A 24,825-nucleotide genomic window follows, 5' to 3' on the forward strand; every position below is an offset into this window, starting at 1 on the left:
AAGTAGATGCTCTTAACTTCACCTTGTGCTTGCACCCCCTGATTACATCTACTTAATATTACGCTGAAGATATTTTTTTACTTAATTTTACTTATATATGTTGATATTCTATATTCTCATATACATATAATCATAAATTTAGGTATCTCCGATATGCCTATAAATTATGTTTCTATTTACATAGCAAAAAAAGTTTATTTATTTGATTAAAAAAAGTTTAATTATTGTGTTACTATAATATATGCAAAATAAAAGCTTTCCTAAAAGTAATTTAAATGAAAATATTCCCGGTAAAAACGTACTTCAGCTAAGTGGCGCTCGCCACCTTTTGACACACAATAAATCAGGCCCATGAGCGGCCAATAAAAAATATGTTTCACCCTCAGCGAAAAACCAATTAATTTTCGGCGGCTAAATAAAAGATCGTGACCGCCGGAACGGAAAAAAATTGTGCTCTACGAAGTGAACAGACGCACGGCGGCACAAGGGAGCGGAAGCGATTCGCGGAGGCGATTACTCGCAGCGCGAACCTGCCCGGGCCATATAATAATAAAGTTAAACGTGACGAGATAGAACGGGAAGCGCGGGAAAACGAGGGAAGTGGAAAAAGGGGAATAATGGAGAAGGAGTAATCAATTTCGCACAGTCGTCGCCGGCGGCGGCGAAGCCCTCATTTAAATTTCAAAATACCGCGGTGTCGGGGGTCCATGGAGGACTTTTTAATTTGCCTCGGCTCTGTTTTAAAAATGCACGGAGCTCTGCGGTGACACATCAATTCACTTTGACCGTAGACAGCCACGACTAAAATGTGTCGCACTTTATTCACTTAGGTATATACTTACTTACCTATTGTTAGTTTTCGTATATTATATATGGGTCATTTAAAAGACAAAATAACGAGAATGAAATCATGTTTTATCTTATAAAATAACTTTTATTTTATGGACATATGTGTGAATTATACTTATTCTATTTTAACCGTAGACATTTGATCTTTAAAGCTTGAAACTCATGAAAATACCTAATTTAATTATTTACATTTCATATCACATTAGAAAGCTGTAATTAAAAAGTCTTATGGCATCTTAATTATTTGCATAACACTATGGTTATTATGATAATTAAAATTTTAATTTGTAAGATGACGATTCAAATGTGCTTTTGAAGCCTATTTGAATAACGTTATTTTTGATTTTGATTTATTCAATATTGTTTCAGCAACAAAGGCCAGACCTGCCTCGGCTCCTGCAACAGATGCACGCTGCTCACCTGCCAGCCCACGGCGCACCGCCGCTACCTCTACTGGGCCAAGGAGCCCTTCCGCCTGCGGGCCTGCTGGGCCTCGGCGTACCTCACCATCCCTTATCTGTACTAGCGAAACCTCCAGATATACATAGGCCGGACGATAAGGGCAACGGTAAGAAACAAAGTTTAATTTTGCGCTACTGTAGAAAATACTAAGTATTCAATTATATTCCTCCATATTAGAAACCTATATTAACTTGTTTTTTTTTTTTTAAATTTTGTCGTGGTTTTATCTAATGATTATCAAACAAGCGTTTGAATTAGGCTTTATAAATTGATTTAAAAAAATCCGTTATTTTCGATCGTATATACGTTTATAATCGTTCGATACGTTTTATAATCGTTCCGTACTTTTACAGACTGATTTATTACGAAGGTATGACTATTACGTATTTTATACATCTGCCTAAGAGCCGTTGAAGTGTCATATCATAACGGATCAATACGTAAGATGAATATTTTAAGAGCTGTCGTGTGTTTGTGATGCTCGTCTTGTTTGCCATGCGCCTCTCACTGGAGACTTAGAGCCCCCACCTCTGTCCGACCCGCTATCACGACAGACGTCTCCGATCCCACTTCTGTTTCAATATTTACCACCTACGAGAGGCTTTTTGAACCCGCTATTTGCGTGTTTTCGGATCGCTGACGGCTATGGTTCTCCGATATTGCTTTCCGAGTATGAATAAGTCACTCCTAAGAATTTGTGCCTACCTATCGGCGTGTTTGTTTAGGGCATATAAATAGACGGGTAAATTGACAGAGTACATAAAACACTTGTTTTTTCGGTGTCGTTGTCACTTTGAACTCGATGTTTAAATAGTTGACTAAACAATTTTAGCTTCGGCAAACAGAAAAGTAGGTTCGAACATTAAATGAATACTTCGTGCAAGCCGGGAACAAGAGGGCGCCGCAAATGAAAATGTAACACAGAAATGGATTTGGAAGCCGCCCGTCGCTCCGGTTAATTACAAAAGCAAGCGGTAATCTGCGCTCCGGGATGTTCCGGCTTAGTGCCCCCCTGCCACCCCGTCCGCCCTCCGCCTGCCACTTCCCTGGCTAATTTGTGCCATTATCGGTGTACTGATGTAAGAGTTACCGTACAGATGGCCCCTCCGCCCCTCGCCCGGCGCCCCGCACCTTGCCCGCGCCCAATTAATTATTCCTTGCTGGTGTGAGCGTCGCGTGTTTTAGTCAATTAGTAACGTAATTTTGCGGGTGACTTGAGTGTACACCCGCGTCGCGCCGCCTTACCGCGGACTGAGCGCTCGAGGACTACGTTTTAACGTTTCTAGACTTAAATAATTTAACTTCATTCCTGTCATATGAACTTATAGTGATTAAGGTATGCTGATACCATATCGATAGATTCAAATCCCAGTTATTCGTCAAAATTTACACTACTTATTGTACTCTTTAGTTTGACAATAAAGCAAGTCTTCAAAGTTGTAAATTTTGGATAATTCAATTAAATTTTAATGTAGATCCGATATGCATCATTTGATTTCACGTTGAGTATCGCTTGCCTATTGTTGTGGTATGTTTCATGCGCGCATTCCAAATTTGCGTGTATCCATAGATAGCGAGTATACGGCCAATAATTGAGGCTATTGCATTTAAATTAATTGAAGCAATTCATGCACTGCCACGCCCTATGCTATGTATTAACAACCTAATATGTATGCAATGTATGCACATATTCACAAACATATTGGATCGGTTATTGCTCACAACTTAGACGAATTAACAGATAGAAGATAATGGCTTTGATGATCAATATTAACCATACACGAGTATATATGCACATGTACCTATACTCGGTAGAAGAAGCAGTTGAGTTATACCTACATTCTAGTACAAAATTCGTTTTTTTAAGATCGTTTTCTTTATGTAAATCAGTTATTACAGAATATTTTCCGCGCATAAATTGCACGACCACGGGCTTATGGATTAAAATATAATTTGTACTCAATCCCGGACGAAACTGCTAATATTATATACCTTCTGACATTACATTCTTAATTGACTCGAATTCGTTCGTGGCAGCGTGCAATAAATTATAGATAGTAGGATCTAAGTGTAATTCGTCTCGTCGGCGGGCACGGCCTCGCTTGTGTTAGTGCTAAATTATTTTGTGACGTGTGTGCTGCATAATCTCGGCGTACGTTAGGGGAATAGCAGTGTTATCATTTGATATTGCAATTGCCTTGCTGCCTATTTCCGTATGCGTCTGCAGCTCAACCGAGTAAATTGGATGTCTATATATGAAATATGGAAAATATAATCGCATTATGCGAATATTAAATAATTAAAGGTATTTAAATAATAATAATGTTACAAATGTTTTTAAAATTCTTACTTCTTAGTTGTAAACTTCTTACAATTATTAATTCTGTCGTGTTAAGTCACTAAAATCGACCAACATTAACTAATTGCGACATTGTATTTTTTTTTGCAATTAAGTTACATCTGAATAGATACATACCTTGATAGCATTCTAAGCTACTATTTTTGTGTAAAGAAAGAAATGATTTTTTAAACAAATAAAAATGAAATATTTATTTTTTTGATACATTGAATGTTTTAAGCCTTTCAAATGCTTGTAGCGCAAATTAAATTACACCTCGTAGGCTCGTAGTTGCGTGACGCGCCGACAGCGCGCGGCAATATTTATTTTTGCTCCACAACCCGATAAAAGTATTAATACAAACCAACCGAACGAATAATTTTTCACTTGTTTCATAATTATTATATTACAACCACTTTGTAACACATTTATTTATAGGTGTTGTAATTGGCTACCATTAATCACATTTTTAGTCACTAATTACTACGAACCTAGGTATGCAAGATGAAGAGACAATAATGTACATGAAAAAATTTCAAATTATATTATACGGTACTTTTACTATAACTAGTACTGACAGATTTTTATTAAAAAGTAAAAGAATTGTACATAAAATGCTTTCAAAAATGTAAACAACAAAAGTTATATTCGTTCTAACATCGCGCTCCTTGTTCGCAGGTATCAGTTCAGCAGAGGAACGGCATGTGAGTACCAACAGAATTCCAATTTCACAAAGTTGAAGTTGTTAAAATTTCAAACAAAATTTCGCTTTGAAAAATTCTCGTAGAGGTGTACTCCACGCTCTGCTTTTTCCATTTGGGAATGCGAACGTGGAGAGGAGTGTTGTGCTCGAACGCGTTGATTTCATAACACGGCCCTGACTGAAACAAGTGGGTGGTGCAAGTGGCACACCCGCTAGGGCTGTGTCGCGCCCGCTGCCTTCCGCTAAATTAAGCTATACTCATTGCTCTATTACTTGTGCCCTTTTATTTTTACTGTGTTGGTAACGTTATTTATATATTCATTATTCGAGGTGGATGAATCGAATTGAAATGAGTCATAACTAGCGGATCTCAATATACAGACGAGAAAGAATATTTATGTACTAGGCAGACATTAAAGAAAGCTGAACAATTTTAGAACGATTAAATCCATAATTATGGTCATATTTGCAAAAGCAGAATGTGAACTAAATATTAACATTCGAGTTTATTAGTTATTCCTTTGTTACCTTCAAATAGCTGGCATTTGCAGAGGCTAGTTTGTACAAATAGCAAAAGGAGACTTGAAATGTACCGAGCTCTGTTCATAAACATTTTTCGTTTGTAAGATACAAATTTTAGGTAAATTAATTTTACTGATCACGATATGGTTAGGCCTAACTAAAATTATTGTAGTAGTAACAACGATGAATTTTTTGACTGCCTAGTCTTCTCAAGTTAGTAAATTAGGAAAACCATTTCCAACCCTTACATTAAAGTGAGCTAGCGACCGAGTGCGTCGTTCGCGAGGTGTTGCGAATGTCGGCTATCGTGCTAGCGGCGGTGGCAGGAGGTGGGTGGACCCCCCGTGCTCAGTGAGCGCGGCGCACCGCACAGATGTGCCACACTACTGCTCGACGGCGCTCCACCGCCGCGCTATGCTGTTGCTATTGCGAGCCAACACATGCTAAATCTAACAGATCCTCTCGTCGTACCTAATTTATTTCAATATGATATTTCTCTCAACTGAATTTTTGACATATTTTTGTATGTCACAACAAAAGCTCAAATCTTCTATTCTTACAAAGGAACAACTTTGATTAAATTTTATATCATTGAAAGCAAATATAAAATACTTTTAATATCGAAAAGATAAACATCGTTTTTCGATAGTAATACGTACTTAGCTTATTCCGGTGAATTCGCTGAGGCGGTGTTGTGTGAAACCGATACCTACGTAGTAGCAGTCGCTGTTAGGAGTCTGTTCACGGAGCCGTCGATCTGTGCAAACACGCGGCGAGCTGAGTAATGCACCGACGCGTCTTACGATTTGAAGCGAGGGGTCCAGGGGGCGACGGGAGAATGCACGCCTTAATAAAGTTTACATAAACCTTCTTGGCTTCGGTTTCGACGTACGAGCCGGGGGTGTCGGGTTACGCTCCTTGTTCGTACTTCGCTCGTTTGTCCGACGAATGTTTTTACTGCAAATCACGAAGGCGCTACACTGTTGCGAGCAAGTCGTGTGTTTATTTGATAACACTGTGTACCACGCAAACTGTTCTACACATAACACCTTGGTTTCGTGCAAACGTCTTGTTGTTTCTAAAACAAAATATTTTGAAAATTCTAGACGTAACGTTTGTTTGCTTATTGTATTCATACATAAATATAAAAAAAAAATCAGCGGTGATACTGTCTCTCGTGTTTGAATATTTAAAGCCCACACTAATTGCGTAGGCACTCGCAATTGCGAGAGCTACTTACATTTTCGCTATATAACGGGGATTATGACTGCCAATTTACACCAACACGAAATTGAACGAGCCTCACGAACCGTCCTTCTCGCGATCTCATTTCGGTAATATAATAACCGCGGATTTATTTTGCCGCTCGTTTATTCGCTGTTGAATTGCGCCTAAAATTCAATTTAGCGCCCAAACCGCACAAAAACTGCTCGAAGCCGGTTCATTACGCCGCACATCTCGCCTCTTCATCCACCTTACCTTATCTAAGCTACTCTGAATAACGCCCCCGTCACCCTAACCGCCCGTTTTCACCACTTCGAGTGGAAAACTCATAGGGCGAGGGCTATGCCTTGTTTAGCATTCTCCTCGATGTCTCTGCTTAATAGATACTCACAAAATTTCGATCACTTTTTCTGAGGTAGATACCTCGGTCGTTCTATTTTTACGTCGATATGAATTAAGAAGCAGTTGCGCAATGTCAGCCAAATCTTCCAAGTCTTAGAAAAAAAAATTTATAAGACTTTATGACAGGATATTGTCTGGTTACTTTATTTAAGTGAAATTGTAATACAATAAATAAAGTGTTTTTGCAATGGTGACACGACAGCAGTGTTGTTTACGCGCGGTCGGTACTCGTCCTCGTAGGACGGGATCGCCCCGCCCGCGCTGCAGTGACAACCCTCGCAATTTATTGCTCGAGACTTCCCTTAATTGGAAAGAATGGCCACTTGTAATTATTAAGACGCCCTAAAGTGAAACAGATTGCGCGATAGAAGTCTCCGCTGTATTTTATTTTTTCTCTCGAGACTAAAAACAAAATGTAAGCGGCCTTTTTAATTGGTAAAAACGATTAATGTTCTGTGTTCTGTTGAACAAATTCTGGCTTAAATTAGATTATGACAAATAGGTTTTGTATTTTCTTGTTCTCTTTTTTTTATAACTACTACAGCAATGTCTTTTTTAATTCTGATGTTGGGTACACGTGGTAGCGAGAGTTCCGTAAAAATACATTTCTAATCTCATTATATGTCCATGTTCCATGGAATACTTACGTAAAATCAATATCCCGTAATATGTTATTGTTATTAACGAGCAATGTAGTGGAACAGCATGGCAGCTCGAACTCTAAACTTTTTCCTGCATAAAAGTTTTTCTCAGATTTACAAAATTAATAACCAATTTTAAACTAAATAATATTTAAAATATTTTATTATCCTAAAATGAGCCCGGTTTTAGCGAAGTCCTTTTTCGTTAATTATAAACATTTAGGGACAAAAAGACTTTATTTTATAATAGTACGATAAAATAGAAACGGCACTATTACTTTTCATAGTTATTGTAGCGTAATGTATTATTTAAAATTCTAATTCCTTAATAAAAGCTGAACACAGTGCCACAGTATCATGATAGCGCTCAGCTGCGGCTTTGTTCCGATCCGGCGTATCGCATCGATTTACAGCGGCCTGATCGAATCGCGCCCGCCGCGGTTCTTACAACAATACCTGCCTCCCGCCTGCCTTCTCTCTCACGTGACGAAATTTAATATTGCATTTCTCTGCAGCTTCGTTTGTCGCTTCCTACATGAAAATATCGCTCATTCCATTTTGTGCAACGTTTCAAAGGATAAAGAAATGTTGATGAAACTCGATTTCTGTTTGAAATATTGAAAAATATTCTGCTTCAATTACACAACTTTACTGTATATAGTAATCTGTATATGGATATGTACAGAAATAATTCATTTATAACAAAATCATCATTTATAAGAAATATGAAAGTAAGTATAACCGTTGCGATACGTAAATTTTAATAAGACATACAATTAATAACCTTGAAAGCTGGCAGTTAAAAATTTAATTCGACGCAATATCGTTTAAATTAAACACTAGTAATTGAAAACACGCAACGGTAAGTCCGACCTTTTGCGCTAAAATTCCATTTGTAAATGCAATCATGGCTTATCAATTCATTGTTGCACAGTCGGCCGACCGTAGTCGTAACGGCGTAACACGCCCGCACTCCCACCCAATCCATTCAATATTTCCACTGAAATATCCAATATGCGAATACCTATTAGTTTCACCGAAAAAGAGCAACATTTTATTGAAAACTTTTCATGCTACCTACATACTTATTAACCTATTAATAACAAATAAAAGTGTACCGAATTTTTTGTAGGTATAAGTACTTTCAAATGAGATCCGAGTGTAATTCTTGTCATATCAAATATATTTTTATATATATAGCTTATTTCATTCTTCATTCATTTTGCATTACATATTGTCCTACGTTTCTATATAGGTATATTGTTTCACTTTTACCTTATTGATATGGAACGTAAAAACATGATGAGTATATTGGCTTACTTAGTTAGTGGAATAAAAAAAATATTGTTTGATTATTTTCAAAATTTCCATTTCGTAGGCATTACTTACATATCTCACTAGCTAAATTCACAAAGCGCAGTCGAACGATAAAGACACGTAGAACAGTGTTGTTGATAGCAGTAGACCACAAGCGTAATGAGCGTGCTGCGAGCTCAGACGTTCACGCCGTACTCTCCGTGTTGCGGACTTGCGGTTGTGGCCGGCCGCCTGGCTGCCTCTATGCCCTATAGTGCTACGTGTGAGGTCCTACACCGTAGCGACCACCGTGCTTTTAAGATAATATAACACACACAGCTACCCATATCCACGCACACATTTTAAACTTAACCTATCTAATTCATGTAATTTCTTGAACTCGCGAAAATCCATTTTCAATAACCAGTATTGTAAAAATCAATAAGCAAAAAAGAACATCCGGATAATTGAAATCGCTGCAAGTAATTAGCAGTTAGTCAGACGCGATAGCTCTCAGCTCGGCTCACGTCTTCATAATTTATCTCAATTAGTTGGCAGCGTAATGGGCGGAAGGGCGGCGGACGCTTGCTCCGTACTTACTTTTCGTGTACTACAGCGCAATTTATTATATGCATTCGCAGCACTTGTTTTATTATTTTATGGACTGTGAATATACTCACTCAAATGAATGGACAAGTTTTATTACGTACATTGATTTAATAAAATTAATTAATAAATGTACACAAAATAACGAAAGTTAATAAAATATGCTTTTTGCTAAACACCAAAAACGCAGTCTTATCCGCGTTGACGATAGTAATTACTATTGTGTTTTTATGTTCAAGTAAAAACTATTATTACTCAGTTTCATTCAAATTGGTTAAGTATTTAAAAAAAATAATTGTACCAACAAAAGTTACAAAATTATGTAATATTGATTTATAATCTGGATGTCATAATTATTGTAACCCCTTACTCATGGATGAGCGTAGAGATATACTGTTACGGTTTGCGGCCTCGGCCGCAATGGCACTAGCTGCATTCGATGATATTAGTTCAATATGACAAAGACGAGAGAGCCGAGAGCTATCGTTGTGTATTGGAGAGCGTGCGAGTGTGCAGTTCTGCGGTAGTCGCCGGCGTGTTTAACAATGCGGACGGCGTGCGGCGACGGCGTGCGGTATGTCCCATATTGGCTCGACACGACTTGTCCGTGTTCTCGGAACACGCTCGCTGCGCGCCGTACCGCCTCACGCCGCTCGCCTCCTGTGCACCCCGCATCGTTCCCTTCGTGCTTATCACACATTTACATATGCTTCGGGCGCTCGCAGCCGTGTTCGAGCATTGAAAATGTTTCATGAATAAATTTGTAATCTAATTCCCAACTTAACTTTTACCCGATCAACGCGGAACGGCGACATCGGTCATCTCGCTAATGAAAACAGACTTAAAGACCGGGTAGCGGCGATGAATCGAAACGAACATCCGGTTCGCCTAAAACGATTCTTCATAAAAAGAGTGCGACTCGCAGCCTTTTTTCGAGTTTCCTCGTTACGGGCTAAGACGAGAATCATTAGGAATTAAATTTCCCCTTTCATTAGTCCCTCAACCCTCGTATAATTCCGGACGCGGAGCAATAACAATATAAATCCCCCGTCGCGCCGAGCGGGGGATTAAGGCTTGTCTCGACCCTAATTTAGGGCTGCCCCCGCCCCGGATTAACGAAGTGGCGGAATCCGCTAGGGTTGTCGCTGGGCATAAACTTGTTACGTGTTTAATGTTTTATTGACGGGTGGCAAGAGAGCTCTCATTTAAATAACAGAGGAATAATCCGCGTCCTTTAACAATGACCTAGTGGTTTGACCGCCCGTACGCTTCGCTTTTATGACACATAATTTTATCGTTTGAAGTCGTGTTTTTGTAAAATATTTTAATCGTGCTAATTAAGATATCAAACATCAAAATAATATAATCAGAATATACCTCAATCTCACAAAGATGTTTCGATGCTTGTATTTTTTATAAAGGCTAGTGTCGTTACTTTCATTCGTAAGCTAAATATTTATGAATTAGTGAAAGTAAGTTTAATTCTGGATAGATAAATAAAAATACCTACCAAAAAACGTTAACTAAAACGCGGTTGCTCAGATTTTTATAAGCATTACCCGTATTTTAAATGGTCGTTCACCCAGACAAATTCATTTTTCAATCTATTATTCCGTTGAGTTGAATCGTTAGACGTGGAACGAATTGTTTATCCCCGGTATTAAGTCGTAGCGGGAGTGTCGACGCACATATTGCAGACGAAGGTATCTCGAGGGATTGACGCGCCCTCTCCTAAAGATCACGGTTAAATGAGCTAGCATTTGTCAACACACGGTCGTGATATGCTGACAGATTATTATATATTGAATAAAAAATATATTAACTTTTCGCTCACCCTAACTGTAATACAAATATTTATTTTTTATTCCGACAAATAAGCTTACAAATTTTTACTTACTTGGGTAGTATGAGTATTAAAATAGTTAATAAATATTAATAAGCTAGTCTTTTCACTTTATTTAATCGAATGATATAACAAGATGCCAAATCAAATACAATAAGGGTTTAATGGCATTAATATAGAAAAAATGTCAATAACGTGTAATTGTTATATACCTACTCAAAAATATATAATATTAAGCTTTGATACTTATGAAACAATAAAATAAAGGCATAGCATAAATGAGTTAAATTATTATGCATAACATTTGTGATAAGAAAAAACCGTGACATTTCGAATTTCACTATGAATTAAATTTATTGAATTTTAATCGTGACTTAATTTTAACATGAGTAGGTGGCTACTATATACATATGTGATACCTATTATTATTATTATTATTTTGATCGATGATAACGAAAAACAGATATGTAAAGTACTGATATTCTAAATAATTTTGTAAAAGCAATTATATTTTAAAATTTGATATAAATTGTAATCGCTTGATTAAATGGAAGTCGCTGTTACCGAGATTTAGATGATTTACTTCTTTAGTACCCATTTTCCGAACGAGTTAACTCTCAACACGGCGCCGTAACTCGATTCGAGGTAATTTATTAAAGTAATTTTAACAAAAAGGGAGGCCGCGCACACCGTATTAAAATTTGAGTCGCGACCGCAAAGTAGATGCTAACACAAAATTAAAGTCGTCGACACTTAAGGGCTTCGTAGTTTCGAGGGGAGTTCCATGAAATTCCTCTCAGAATTTCGAAATGGCGGATGAGTTTCGCAAGTCAACTCAATTATCGTTTTAATTAAGGCGCAGCCGTGCCACGTGACATTTGTTTGCGTGCGTGAAAGCGATCGCTCCCCGCGGTCCTCGCCCGACCCCTCCTGTTAATTGCGCTAATTACTTTTGAAATGGTGTAGGGTAAAATGAGATTACTTATCGACAATTTCCACAGAATTTATTCGACGCTACATTACCGACTAGGCACTAAACCTGAATATTTATTTAACAAAACTGAAAAGTTTGTTGAATAAATCGCCGAGCTATAAATTCATTTATGCACGTGAAATATGGAATTTTACAAGCGTTTTATGTAAAAATAAATGAACCGTGAATAAATTATGATGTATTTATGCATGTTACCGACCAAACCCGATTTCAGGTCAATCAATCGTCTATCGTTCGTCTAAGTGGAAACCGCACCTGCTGTTTACATGAATGCGTTTGTTATGTTTTGTAACGTTGAGGCGACTTTCTGATTGCTCATCTGTCAGCGACGTACATCTTAAATAAGTCCAATTACTAAAATTCGCATATTAAATTTAGTCATTAACAAATAACAATCAATCGGTTCTTATAAGTGCATACTAATAATAATATATGTACCTATGTACAATTTTAAAAAAAGATAGCCTATATTTAAACATACGAGTATGATTGTATAAATTCACAGGTAACCTATATTGGTACGCTGACAAACATGAATATAGCAGCTTGCTATATTGGCATATGGTGATGTGGCTTAAATTCGACCACAACACGGCACAGTCTGTGACAATGCGCTGAGTGGGTGGCGAGCACCGAACACGTCAGCTCACCAACAAGCATCAGACAATTTGGTTATTTGGGGTCGGTCATAAACCGATAGCAAGCGCAGTAAACGCAATCCACCACTCGCGACTATAAACTTTACGAGTCACGTAAAAACACGCTCGAAATGCCGACTGGCTACCATAAATTTATGCTAATGTATTCTTTATAGGAGTTTAATGTGTATTCAGAAATTCCTTCATTATTTATGTATACGAATGAACCGGTGAAGTTAATTTTAAAGTCGCGCTCCGCGCCGTACGCGATCGCTTGCGATTAATTTTTTGTAATTCGCTTCCGACTAACTAATATTATACCACGCAAATGATTACTTTACAAAGTTCAGGTAGCGGCTACTTCATTACACGCAAGCTACATTTAACGCACTCAGACGTACCTACGAACATTAATGTACGATTTACAATTAAAACAAATGTTACAATATTGAATTCCGGTGTAAATGATGTGAGCAAATAAAAATGTAAGACTTCCCTACGGCTGACGTGATGACGGTATAAAATTGAGTAACTTTTTAAAACTATTATTCCTGAAATATAGTCCGGATTCAATCCGTACATTTCCGAGCGGTGGGCGGTCTATTTATCTATTTCCCCCGCTTTCGCCCCCAAGCGTCCGGTTAACCGCCCCCCTTCCGGTTAACCGGGCGGCGCGGCGTACGCGGCTAAACGGCTCGTCGCGTGACCGCAGACAATAAGCCCGGGCGGCGTTAACAGCGCGCTTGTGTGTTGCCACTTTATATGTTACGTCAGACCGATCCCCGCCCGCTCTGCTCGCGACAAGAGGACGTGACCTGCGTCCTCCCCGGAGCGCACGGTAGCCGATAAGTTGTGTTATCGGATCTTGTAGCGCCTTGAGTAGCGGCGGCGCGTCTCGTACCGACCGTATCCCACTTGATTGCCTTTTTTAGGGTCCACCAAAACAATGTTGAAGTATAAATTAGTTCTGTTTATTTTACTACCTTAAACGAAAGTCCGATTTCTTAACTTAACCGTCCTTTCTAAGCTCCAGTCTTAGTGTATCTAGATTTTCAATGATCCAAACTGTTAAATGGTTTATTTTATACATAAAATAATGAAATAAATAAATGTTACAACAGTACCGAACTACTCTCGAAGTACCGATCCATCCGCCAAATGGCCTAAGATATTACACATTTATGTAATAATGTCGGCCGATCGCTGAGTCTATTAAATTAACGATTACTCACAAGAGCTTTACCCTGGAGTGAACGACTCGTAGGGGTAACATAAAATACATTCAATCGAATCCTCACGTCTCTTTATGGCTCATCGTTGGTCTCGGTAGATTTACCTACTTGAAACTTGATATTTAGTGTCATGGACATTGTTATTTTCAAAACAAGAAATCTTGTAATCTTGTTCACAATAAAATACATTTATGACCATTGTGTCATCAAACCGCTGTGCTATTTATTTATGTTTAAAACGAAATCAAATAAACTCAGTCAACACTGTATCTATAAATGTTGTCCGCATGAACATTCAGTTTGTAACCTACAAAGAGTAAGTAAATGTTTTGTCAGGTTAAAATGTAACTTGTGGAGTGAAATGTATAATAAAACGAATTCAATTGGTGACGTGATTCCTAATGCGGCGACCCGGGTATAAATAAACTTGAATCTGAACATAAAGCGATATTGCCTGTGTACGAGAGAATTGTAAGTTGCAGCGGGCGGCGACAGGTTGACGGCGTGGCGAGCAAATTAACAACTTGCCACTATCCTCTAACTTAGTACCTCGTAAAATTAGTCCCCGATATGCCCCTCCTGGCCTACGTCCCCTGTCTCCTCCACCAATAAGTTCACCATTCTTGAAAGATTATCTTAAGTTATATTATTTAATAAGACCTATGATGATCTTATCAATATACTAGCTGTGCCCGCGTCTTTGTCCGCGTACAATTTAACAGAAGAGTTATTTTTCAGTTCTCAAAACTATAAAATGAATATATTTCTAAGATAAAAGTAGCCCAAGTTTCTCCTTATTACAACAGATATCTGCCAGCGAAAGACCCATCAAAATCGGTCCAGCCGTTTCAGAGATTAGCGGGCACAAACAGTACAGTAGATATATCTAACGTTTATACATCAATGCATTCGTTAAAAAGCGGTTATTTTATTATTACAAACAGACACTCCAATTTTATTTATTTGTATAGATATTCCCTTGCCCTTTTACCTACTATTAAAAAAATCTACGGAATAACTTCGAATTATGTAAGAGTAGGTAGGCGATAGAATCACATTTTTTTTTTCAATAATACGTGTAACGTGTGTGTGTACATTAGTCTATGACGTCTCACTCCGTGCAACGCAAAAGTTAAGACTACACTTCACACAATAACATTCAACACAATCGCCTCGAGCACTCGACTGAATGTTGATAATCCGTTTAATTGATGCGTGAAACCATACCGAGACTGAAGTATACTTGTGCACATCCGCGAATATATTTCGTATCGCAATGTCAACACAGGCCAAATCAGCAGGCGCGACCGTCGTTCGACACGTATATGATTATTTCATTAGTTCGTATTTGCGCACTCATTCGAATGTAGCATCCGCCCGGCCCCACGTCCCCTGCGAGCGAGGGGGGCGATGACCACTCCCGGAGCTAATCATGCGGTCAGTTTGTTCTGCCTCAGCGTGTTTTGATATTGATATTGACTGTAGCGTTCGCATCGCTGCGCGCCGATTTATTTGCGAACAATGATCGATTGATTGCTATACGTACGTAAGCTCGCTCGTAAACGTTTTGATTATGTTTACCTTCTCTTATTTGCTGTATCAACAGAGCCGGATACCACATGCATATTAAATTGAAACAATCTACGGTTTGTATTAATTGTTTTGTTTTCTTTATTGTAGAGAAATTCAATATCGCCCGGTGAGCGAGAAAAATATAGAACAAGAAGTCCAGCCGAACCAGACCACAAAAAACTTAAAAAGGAAGAAAAAGATATGGGACATGTAAGTTAACTAGCTTAGTACAAAAATATCTTAAATATTTTAAAGAAACAAAAAAAAAATGACGTTATTTATAAATGTATTTTTATATCGACAGGAATTAGTAGTAGATGACGCTAGCGAAGAACCTACGTCTCCACACAACGGTGCTCCTTCTCCACGTGAAAATGGACTCGACAAATTACAACCTAAGAAAGAACACCCGCCACACAGTCCGAGGTAACGACCGCATCACCTCGTCCCGGTTCTGATAAACTATTTGATTCCTACGAATATTAAAACTCACATTTGAAGTTTTGACGTAAAACAGATGAAAACAAAACGCGAACGCTGTTCAATTTCCCATAAAGTTTAACATTCGTACAGAATCATTACAAAGAGTCGTAAAAGATTTATAGCGCTCGATAATCTCTTTAACAAACATGTATTGAGGTCAGTCGCGCCTTAGGCCGATGTTGTGCACAATAAATTCATGACAATCGCTCCATCCATTTAAGGGAAGCCTTAGTTTGTAAACTATCCGTTACATTAGTTGCGGGAGGTCAACGCGCCAGTGACGATCGAACAGTCAAAAGTTAATCTCTTTCTCTGAATCAATTACGAAGCGGCGTGCTCGTCTGCTCCGACGACGAAATTAGACACGCCTGATGGATAGCAAGTGATAATCTACACGAAATTTATGGTTGCGTCTCACAGTTACACCTCGTGGGGCTCACTAATTTAGGGTAAACTTGCGACGGATTATCAGTTCATTACGACTTGTTTAATAAAACAAAAGATCAGCTCAGATTATGGCTTCACATTTACTTAATATTAAAAATTAATAAAATCAGCCCTTTAGGTTCGTTTTCAAATTAGATGATGATTAGTTTTAATTTTATCTTGTAACCGTTCTTAAAAGTAAATAATGAATTTTTGTTTGATAAGTTAGTTGGCATAGAGATTAAGTGTAATTAATTACTTTAACACATCTCGTAAACCACCGCGACCTAAATACATCATTTATATGACATTGTCATTTAATGATGTAAAACAAAAAAAATATATATAGCTCATTTCTGTATCAAGACGTATTGAATATATGCGCAACCTTGATACATTCTAATGAAGTATATTCTAATAAATAATTAAATTCGCTTATTATACACTAAGTACCTACATTCGAAATTTATTATCCTTAATTGACTCACAATGAACAACAAAATCTTTTACATAAAAAATAATAATAAATTTCTATTCATTTCCAAATTCCAGATCTGGAACGTCGAGTAATGCATCAACACCATCAGCGAAGAAATTGGATGAGAAGCCGAGCACACCTATATCGAAACCAGTGACGCCGACTTCGGGCGCGAGCGGGGTGGGTGCATCGGGGGCTCCGCTGAAGGCAGCGGTGAAGCCCCCGGCGCTGCAGTACCCGTACCTCGGCAATGGTGCTCACGACGCCTACGGCCTCGCCGGATACTCTGCCCGGGCGGCGCTCGCTTACGAGCCACTGCGTCCGCCCATCGGGCCTTCTGCGCTTGCGCCTATACCTGGCGGCAAACCGTAAGTCTCATTTATTCAAATACAAACAGCCTTCTTCGCATTTCTTCACTTCAAAAACAGTGTGTCAGTTAAATTGTACAGTATACAATTGTTGAGATTATGTCTCTTTGATTGTTTTTCTTCTGTAATGGAAAAAAATTGAGATTTAACTTGCTGCGCTGGTCCTATGAAGGTTGACAAAAATTCTTTCTCGTTCTTTTGAAACTTGTTCTTTTGAACGATGTTTTGTCACGCTTAGAAATGTTTCAAACACGTGACTCGATTAACTTTTGTATCCAGTTCTAGTGCCCATTTCGGTTCATATACCTTGAATGTGATTTGTCAGAAATTTTGTGAGCGTAAACTGTGAACGATTTGTTTTTAATTAATGTTATTGGTATTGCACTGCTTTCATCACCTAATGCAATAATACCTCAATAAATATAAACGTGATACCAATGACCGTAACTGAAGGTACGTGGTGGGTGTTCCAGAGCGTACTCATTCCACGTGTCCGCGGAGGGGCAGATGCAGCCGGTGCCCTTCCCCCCCGACGCGCTCATGGGCCCCGGCATCCCGCGTCACGCGCGCCAAGTGTCGGCGCTGGCGCACGGCGAGGTGGTCTGCGCGGTCACCGTATCGTCGCCCACCAAGTACGTCTACACCGGCGGCAAGGGCTGCGTCAAGGTGTGGGACATCAGCCAACCTAGCAAGGCGCCCGTTAGTCAGTTGGATTGCCTGGTGAGTGGGTAACTGTCGGCGACTCATTTTCTTTATCACCTTGCTTTATTACGAAACTTGTACGACATGAAGTCCGTTCCCGCTTACCCCGCTTGGAGAGAAATGTAAAATTTTTAATGATTTTTTTTTAATTTTAAATTTCCAAATTTTCAATACAATCCATATGAAATCTACCGAAGGTACGCTTTTCGCTTTTGCGCTTTCTAAATTTGAAAAAAATTATCTTAATTTTATATTTCGCAGTTTAGAATATGTTCAATGTGAAACCGACCGACTGACTGCTCCACACATTTATACACTCGAGCAGTCGACCCGTAAACGATCTCTCTTTTCGTGATTAGTATACCTTCTCACACGGACGTACATGTCGATCAAACTTCAAACGCTTCACCCAAAACGGCGGTACGGGCAAGTTTCATGTCCCCGCTCTCGTTCCAGCAAAGGGACAACTACATTCGCTCCGTGAAGCTGCTGCCGGACGGGCGCACGCTGATCGTGGGCGGCGAGGCGTCCAACCTGTCCATCTGGGACCTGGCGTCGCCCACGCCCCGCATCAAGGCCGAGCTCACATCCTCCGCGCCCGCCTGCTACGCGCTCGCCATCAGCCCTGACTCGAAGGTAACATCCGCACTCACTGTGATGATCAACTATTACTTTACGAATTTACAGTCGTTTGTTGAGTGCGTTCGTCCGTTATTTTTTAACCGACTTCAAAAAGGATGAGGTTTTCAATTTGACTTTATTTTTACCACGATTTTATTAGCTTGGGTTGTATGTATGTAATGGAATCTTTGAGCATAATTTTCACGAATTCCTAGAAGTTTGATTAATTTGAAATTTCGCACACGTATCAGGGACCGATGACAATGTAACAACTCAATAACAATTTCCCAATATCCTTATTAGGACCGCCAGGATTAATAAATTCTTTCGTGGATCCTCTGTAAGGAAGTAAGAGAGATAAAGGTAGCGCGCGATCTGAGCATGCCATGTCTGCAAATAATTAATTAAAAATCGAACAAAAAAATAAAAAATAAATTATAGTTTAAAAAAACTAAAAAACTATAATAAAATGCGTGGGGTGCTTGATATATTATAGTCTATTTCACGTAGGATGGGTACGGTGACACATGTCAAATTAACTCTATAGTGAGGTGACCATGTTAATTGATGTAATTCGATTATCGAGTACAAATGCGGTTAACCTTTAATCGATTATATAAAAAAATTTTTTAACTGCTTATTAAAAATTAATTATCGCTATAGTGAATAAATAATATTTTAAGGGTGGTGTTAAACGCGAGAAATGAGCTATCGACAAACCCATTAACACAGCTCACGTGGCAAATTATTAGTACGCCTTTACCCTCCGGTACTTTAGTCGAAGAATGAGCAGTGTCGTCTGTCCATACTTTGCCAACAGTATGATTGGCGTTCAACCATGTCTAGTCAAGGAATACTAAGTTGTTCCAATCCGTAATGTTTTTCGCCTTTTCTAAGAATGTTACAAAGTTTTCACGCACTTTTCCGTTTGTTAACTTTTTTTATTTTATGGAAATCCAATTTTATTTAAAAGTCGCCATGACGATGTCACACTTCCATTAAATAATTTAGCACCTTTCAAAGACATTAATTATTGTAAAACTGTGGGCAACTCATTTCTCCGCTAATAATCATATTCAACCTCAACGACCAAACATTTATTTCCTTTGCCTCTCTTTTTGGGAGTCGATAACTTATTATCTTCCATATTGGTGTCACCATACTTTTCTTTACTTATTTTTGACACTAAGCTGTGTGGCTACAGCAATAAAGAATATAGCCACCAGTGCCTCTTACCATGGGTGTCGTAGGAGGCGACTAAGGGATAACACAGTTCCACTACCACCTTGAAATTTATAAAGCCGACCGAAAGCGGGATAACCATTCAACTGCTGGCTTTGAAATACACAGGCCGAAGATGGGCAACAGCGTCTTCAGTGCGACAAAGCCGGCCCTGCGGTCACCACCCGCCCAGCGTGGTGACTATAGGCAACACACATGAGTTCACGCCATTTTTTGGCACGAGCTTGTGGAGGCCTATGTCCAACAGTGGACTGCGATAGGCTGAAGTAATTTTTGACACTGTATTACGCCTAATTTCAAGTGCCTGTGCAACTCGATCCACTATGTAGTTGACAGGTAATAATGGACCGCTATTTTCTCACTCCCGTTCAAAGTATTCCCGAAAGCGGACAACCAATTGACTGTTTGAAACGGTCTTCTTTTGTTCTTTTCGGCATTTTAATGAACAGAACACACACACAAAATGAATAACTAAAAAAAAAATTAACAGAACTTAACAACAATAAAACAGCAACAAATACAACTATAGCAACTGGCAAAACCAAAACACGGGAAGCATACAAGAGACAGAAAGTACTGATTGAGATATCTTGAGTCAGTGAGATGACGCGATTCACATAATTTATTTAATTTATTTTAGCCGATTACTACGTGTCAATCCCTATCATTAAACGTTTCGTTTCATGCCTGTAATTTTAAGTTATCATTTTTTCTGTACCTTTTTTATTTTGTTTAAAATGTAAAAACGCATATATAAATACAATTTCAATCTAATCAAGCATTATTATTTGCTTTGGAAACTAATTGGTGATTTTTAAAAATGTATATTTATCCGATTTGTTGAAAATAGTGAGCGTGTATTGGAATTTATCAAATGTCACCGTACCCATCCTATGTGAAATAGATTATAAATGTAACAATTATTCTACTTGCAACTATCTACATATGTGCGGAGAGTTATAAAAACATAGTAAAAAGTTATGAAAATATAGTAAAATGCACCCCACGTTTTTTACTCTGAATTAAATAATTCTCTTAGTAACTTAAATTTTATTTTGAAGTAATCAATAATGATTGATTGTTCGATCTTGTTCTTCTGTAATATAAATTATTTGTAATTAAAATTATTTTTTACTCTTTAGTTCGATTAGCTATAAAAGCATGGTTTTTTAGGTTTTTTAAACTATAATTTATTTTTTAATTTTTTATACTACAAGGGTGGCAAATAAGCATGCGGCCATCTGATTGTAAGCGGTTACCCTAGCCTGCACCGTTGCAATTAATGCAGTTAATGAAGACTGTGACGTTAGACAAACGCTTGAATGAAAGTTAAAAAAAAACTATGCGTAACGAAATGTTCCGTTAAGTATGGACTGTGACGAACGCTGATGTACCGTAGTCAATAGTGTCGTCATCAATTCTCAGGTAGACGATACACTAAAGGATCCCCTATAGTTTTAAAGAAAAGAAATAGACTATTTAAAATTATTATTATACTCAGAGGACGTCGCAGGTAACAGTCGTAAATCTCTTTTTCTAAAGGCACCCCTAAAGTTTTTTTTTTTTTTTTTGTTAAGGTAGAATACAAAAAAGTTTGCATAACTTTATAACAGTAAAAAATAGACATCGCCGGTATATAAAGCGACTACGCATTTATGATGTTGATAAATGCATTGTATCAATAAATAACCATCAATAAACATAAACATTTTTTGGAGTGCTGTTCTCATAACTAAATAAATTATTTCTTTTTGTTTTGGTTATATAGCCTGAAATTAAATAGAAAATCGTTTTTTCCGCTTTTGTCTGTCTAAGAGCTTTGTCTGTTCAGAAAAAAAGAAATTCAAAACAGAAATATTTAGAAACGGAATTCTAATCTACGGACAAAAGTTTAAATATTCGTAATGTTATAGCTATCCTCTACCTACTTAAGGTTTCCTGGAAAAACAGGCCGCCTTTTGTACATGTCTTTTTCATTGATATGTATGTATTGTTTTTTATTGATATGTAAATCCTTTTTGGTGTACAATAAACAGTATAAAAAATAAATAAATATTTCCAGGTGTGCTTCAGCTGCTGTTCAGACGGTAACATTGCGGTTTGGGACCTTCACAACCAGACTCTAGTACGACAGTTCCAGGGACATACGGACGGTGCTTCTTGTATTGACATATCTGCGGACGGAACTAAACTCTGGACCGGCGGTCTCGACAATACCGTCAGGTATATACAGAAACATTCTATTAGCCTCTATTAAAAATTGTAATGTCCTTCGAAATTGTAACCGGAAATCAAGAATTCAAGCTTACACAGCGAATTTAACACTTTTCGATGGTAAAGACGTAATAAAATAGATAAAGCTTATTAAATACTAGCTGACCCGGCGAACTTCGTATCGCCTAACAGTCGATTCTTTGATTTTATTAATTTTTTTTTTAGAATTTTTCTCTCCGTAAGAACCATCCTCGTACTTCAAGGAATATTTTTAAAAAAGAATTAGCGAAATCGGTCCAACCGTTCTCGAGTTTTGCGCTTAGCAACACATTCAGCGACTCATTTTTATATTATAGATGTATATGTAAATGTCTAATGAACAATGTTAACCAATGAACTCGATAATAGGAAAGAGCCTTGTTGAAATAACACAGAATTTCTATTGCTGTTTTTAAGTTATTTTTCGTTTACTACATCGTATCCATAATAAATACATATTCTTTTGTAATGGAGGTATAGATAAGTTATTAATCCATTTTATTTGGTACGTGTAAATAGCTATAAGTAATGACCACAGTTCGAAACGGCTAGGAAAGACTACTTTTTAGTATTTAGTTTTCTAACTCGAATACGTTTTTTTAGATCCTGGGATTTAAGAGAAGGAAGGCAATTACAGCAACACGACTTCAGTTCACAGATATTTTCATTAGGATATTGTCCCACAGGTAAAATTTACCAATCTATACTAATATGATAAAGCTGCAAAGTTTGTTGTGTTTAAACATTCATGTTGTGTTGGATAGTCTGTTTAGTTATTTACCGAGGAAGATTTTTCCTCAACTTAATAATAATACACATTATTATGAATGAGTTTTAGAGTTGACCTTTTCGGAGTTAATAATATTGTATAGTTACAATACGTTTTTGCTTATGTTTAGTAACGATCGATTAAATGGTTACTTTTGAACTTACAAATAAGTAGTTGTTATCTAATCTATTGAATAAATTAAAATCAAGCGACTTTTACTAAATAAATCACAAGAAAAATAATAAACGAGTGTGCATTAGAACACACGACTGAAGTAAACTTCTTTAGCTATAGTCTTGCACTGTCTTAGGTATATGAAACGTAACTAGGAGAGAAAGAGAGAAAGAAAATGTGTGCTGGCACCTCTCTCTTGCTCCGTTCGCCTCACCCAATTTAATTTTTCGTAACGCTCTCGTCACGCATTCACCAGCAGTTTAATTCAAAATATAAAAATGAACGGAATGTTCGAAAGAAATCGACCTTTAAACTGAGGTAGGCCACAGCAGGAAATAAAAATTCTTATCCAAATCTGGAGCAGCCCGACTGGGGACGATCTTACAGAAGATCAATACTGCATTATTACTGCTTACAAGCAGTGTTGTGTGTGTGTGCAAGGGGCGGGGGGTAAGATTTGTCAACGCGGTTACGATGCTTCTGGTGTTACAGGCGTTTAAAAGCTACGGCAATCGCTCACCATCAGCTGAGCCGGACGCTTGTCGCCCTAGATGTATTATTTATTTATTTATTATATTATACATTTAATTATTTTTTATTTATTTATATTTTAATACCGTGAGTATTGCGCATGTGTGGATATATGTATAATATATGGATTGTATATATTATTTAATTATATATTATATTATATTCTTAAGCTGCACAAGCCCTTAAATTCAACAAGCTCCTTTCTGGTGGGTTGTCTGGAAGAGATCACTAACTAGTGATAAGACCGCCCGTTGCATGCGACTTAATTATTATTATTTTTTTCCTTTAAGCTTTATAGTTATGTAATTGTTATATGTTACTGTGTGCAATAAAGTTATTTATTATTATTATTATTATTATTATTATGTATAAAAGACATGTTTAAGTAACGCCGAGCTACCCGCAGGCGAGTGGCTGGCCGTGGGCATGGAGAACAGCAACGTGGAGGTGCTGCACGCCGTGAAGCCGGACAAGTACCAGCTGCACCTGCACGAGTCGTGCGTGCTGTCGCTGCGGTTCGCGTCCTGCGGCAAGTGGTTCGTGTCCACCGGCAAGGACAACCTGCTCAACGCCTGGCGCACGCCCTACGGCGCCAGCATATTCCAGGTGACAAGCTCTTACGCCTCGTGCCTACTAGCTGTTGGAATTCTCGGAGACGTCCCGCGAGCTGTGTTTGTGATCGCCGCGGTTCACGCGACACACTCGCTTTCTTAAACAAGGAATACTTTTTTTTTATCGTTTATAAAAGTAGTAATACACGAAATATTAAAAAAAAAATAGCAACAAAAAACCACTAAGGTTTCAACTTGAACTATTCAAATTAGAAATTGCTTTTCAGTTTATTTCTAGATTTACAAAAAATATGTATTATTTTTGTCTTTAACGATTTAAAACACTTCAATGTATCTTTCAAAAAACTAGTCTCACTATTACTAGTTCTTTATCTATGTTAATAATGTAATAATAGTAAACATGCCATAATGACGGCGTCGATGTAATGAAACTCGATACTAATCATGATATATGTTTCCAGTCGAAAGAATCATCATCGGTGCTCAGTTGCGACATCTCCTCGGACGACAAATACATAGTGACGGGCTCAGGCGACAAGAAAGCCACAGTGTACGAAGTGATCTACTAGTGTAGAGCTGACGAACTCATAACTGACACTCGCACAAGCGAACAAGCGAACAAAACAGATCAATGTGAAGTGTGACTAGTGATCGCGGACGTTCTGACGTGACGTTGCAAGTGGTGATATAGCTTTAGTGTATGTATAGAATATATTGGGAAGCCTGTATGTACTTATGCGACTTGTTTATATAGATTAGTGTGCGCGGTTTATTTGTTATGTTGAGCGCCCGTAGTGTATGGTGGCAGCAGATCTCAAAATGATGATTTCGTTTCAATATTGTTGTAAAATGCTCATATTAAAAAAAGATATGCGCAAATTATA

At 38.0% G+C, this 24,825-nt stretch overlaps 1 protein-coding gene across 1 annotated transcript in view; it reads left to right on the forward strand.

Annotated features, from left to right (window-relative positions):
• Window positions 1-24,825, forward strand: part of LOC123659111 (protein groucho-like) — a 65,097-nt gene extending 40,272 nt beyond the window's left edge. The window contains exons 6-16 of the mRNA XM_045594372.1: window positions 1,219-1,417; window positions 4,328-4,353; window positions 15,431-15,532; window positions 15,627-15,748; window positions 16,784-17,077; window positions 17,551-17,797; window positions 18,236-18,415; window positions 21,705-21,865; window positions 22,499-22,581; window positions 23,776-23,975; window positions 24,403-24,825. Of these exons, the coding sequence (XP_045450328.1) occupies window positions 1,219-1,417; window positions 4,328-4,353; window positions 15,431-15,532; window positions 15,627-15,748; window positions 16,784-17,077; window positions 17,551-17,797; window positions 18,236-18,415; window positions 21,705-21,865; window positions 22,499-22,581; window positions 23,776-23,975; window positions 24,403-24,510 (1,722 nt within the window). The 3' untranslated portion in view covers window positions 24,511-24,825. The remainder of the gene's footprint in view (window positions 1-1,218; window positions 1,418-4,327; window positions 4,354-15,430; window positions 15,533-15,626; window positions 15,749-16,783; window positions 17,078-17,550; window positions 17,798-18,235; window positions 18,416-21,704; window positions 21,866-22,498; window positions 22,582-23,775; window positions 23,976-24,402) is intronic.

Source organism: Melitaea cinxia, chromosome 13, assembly GCF_905220565.1.
Source record: "Melitaea cinxia chromosome 13, ilMelCinx1.1, whole genome shotgun sequence".
In the NCBI taxonomy this organism is placed as follows: Eukaryota; Metazoa; Arthropoda; class Insecta; order Lepidoptera; family Nymphalidae; genus Melitaea; species Melitaea cinxia.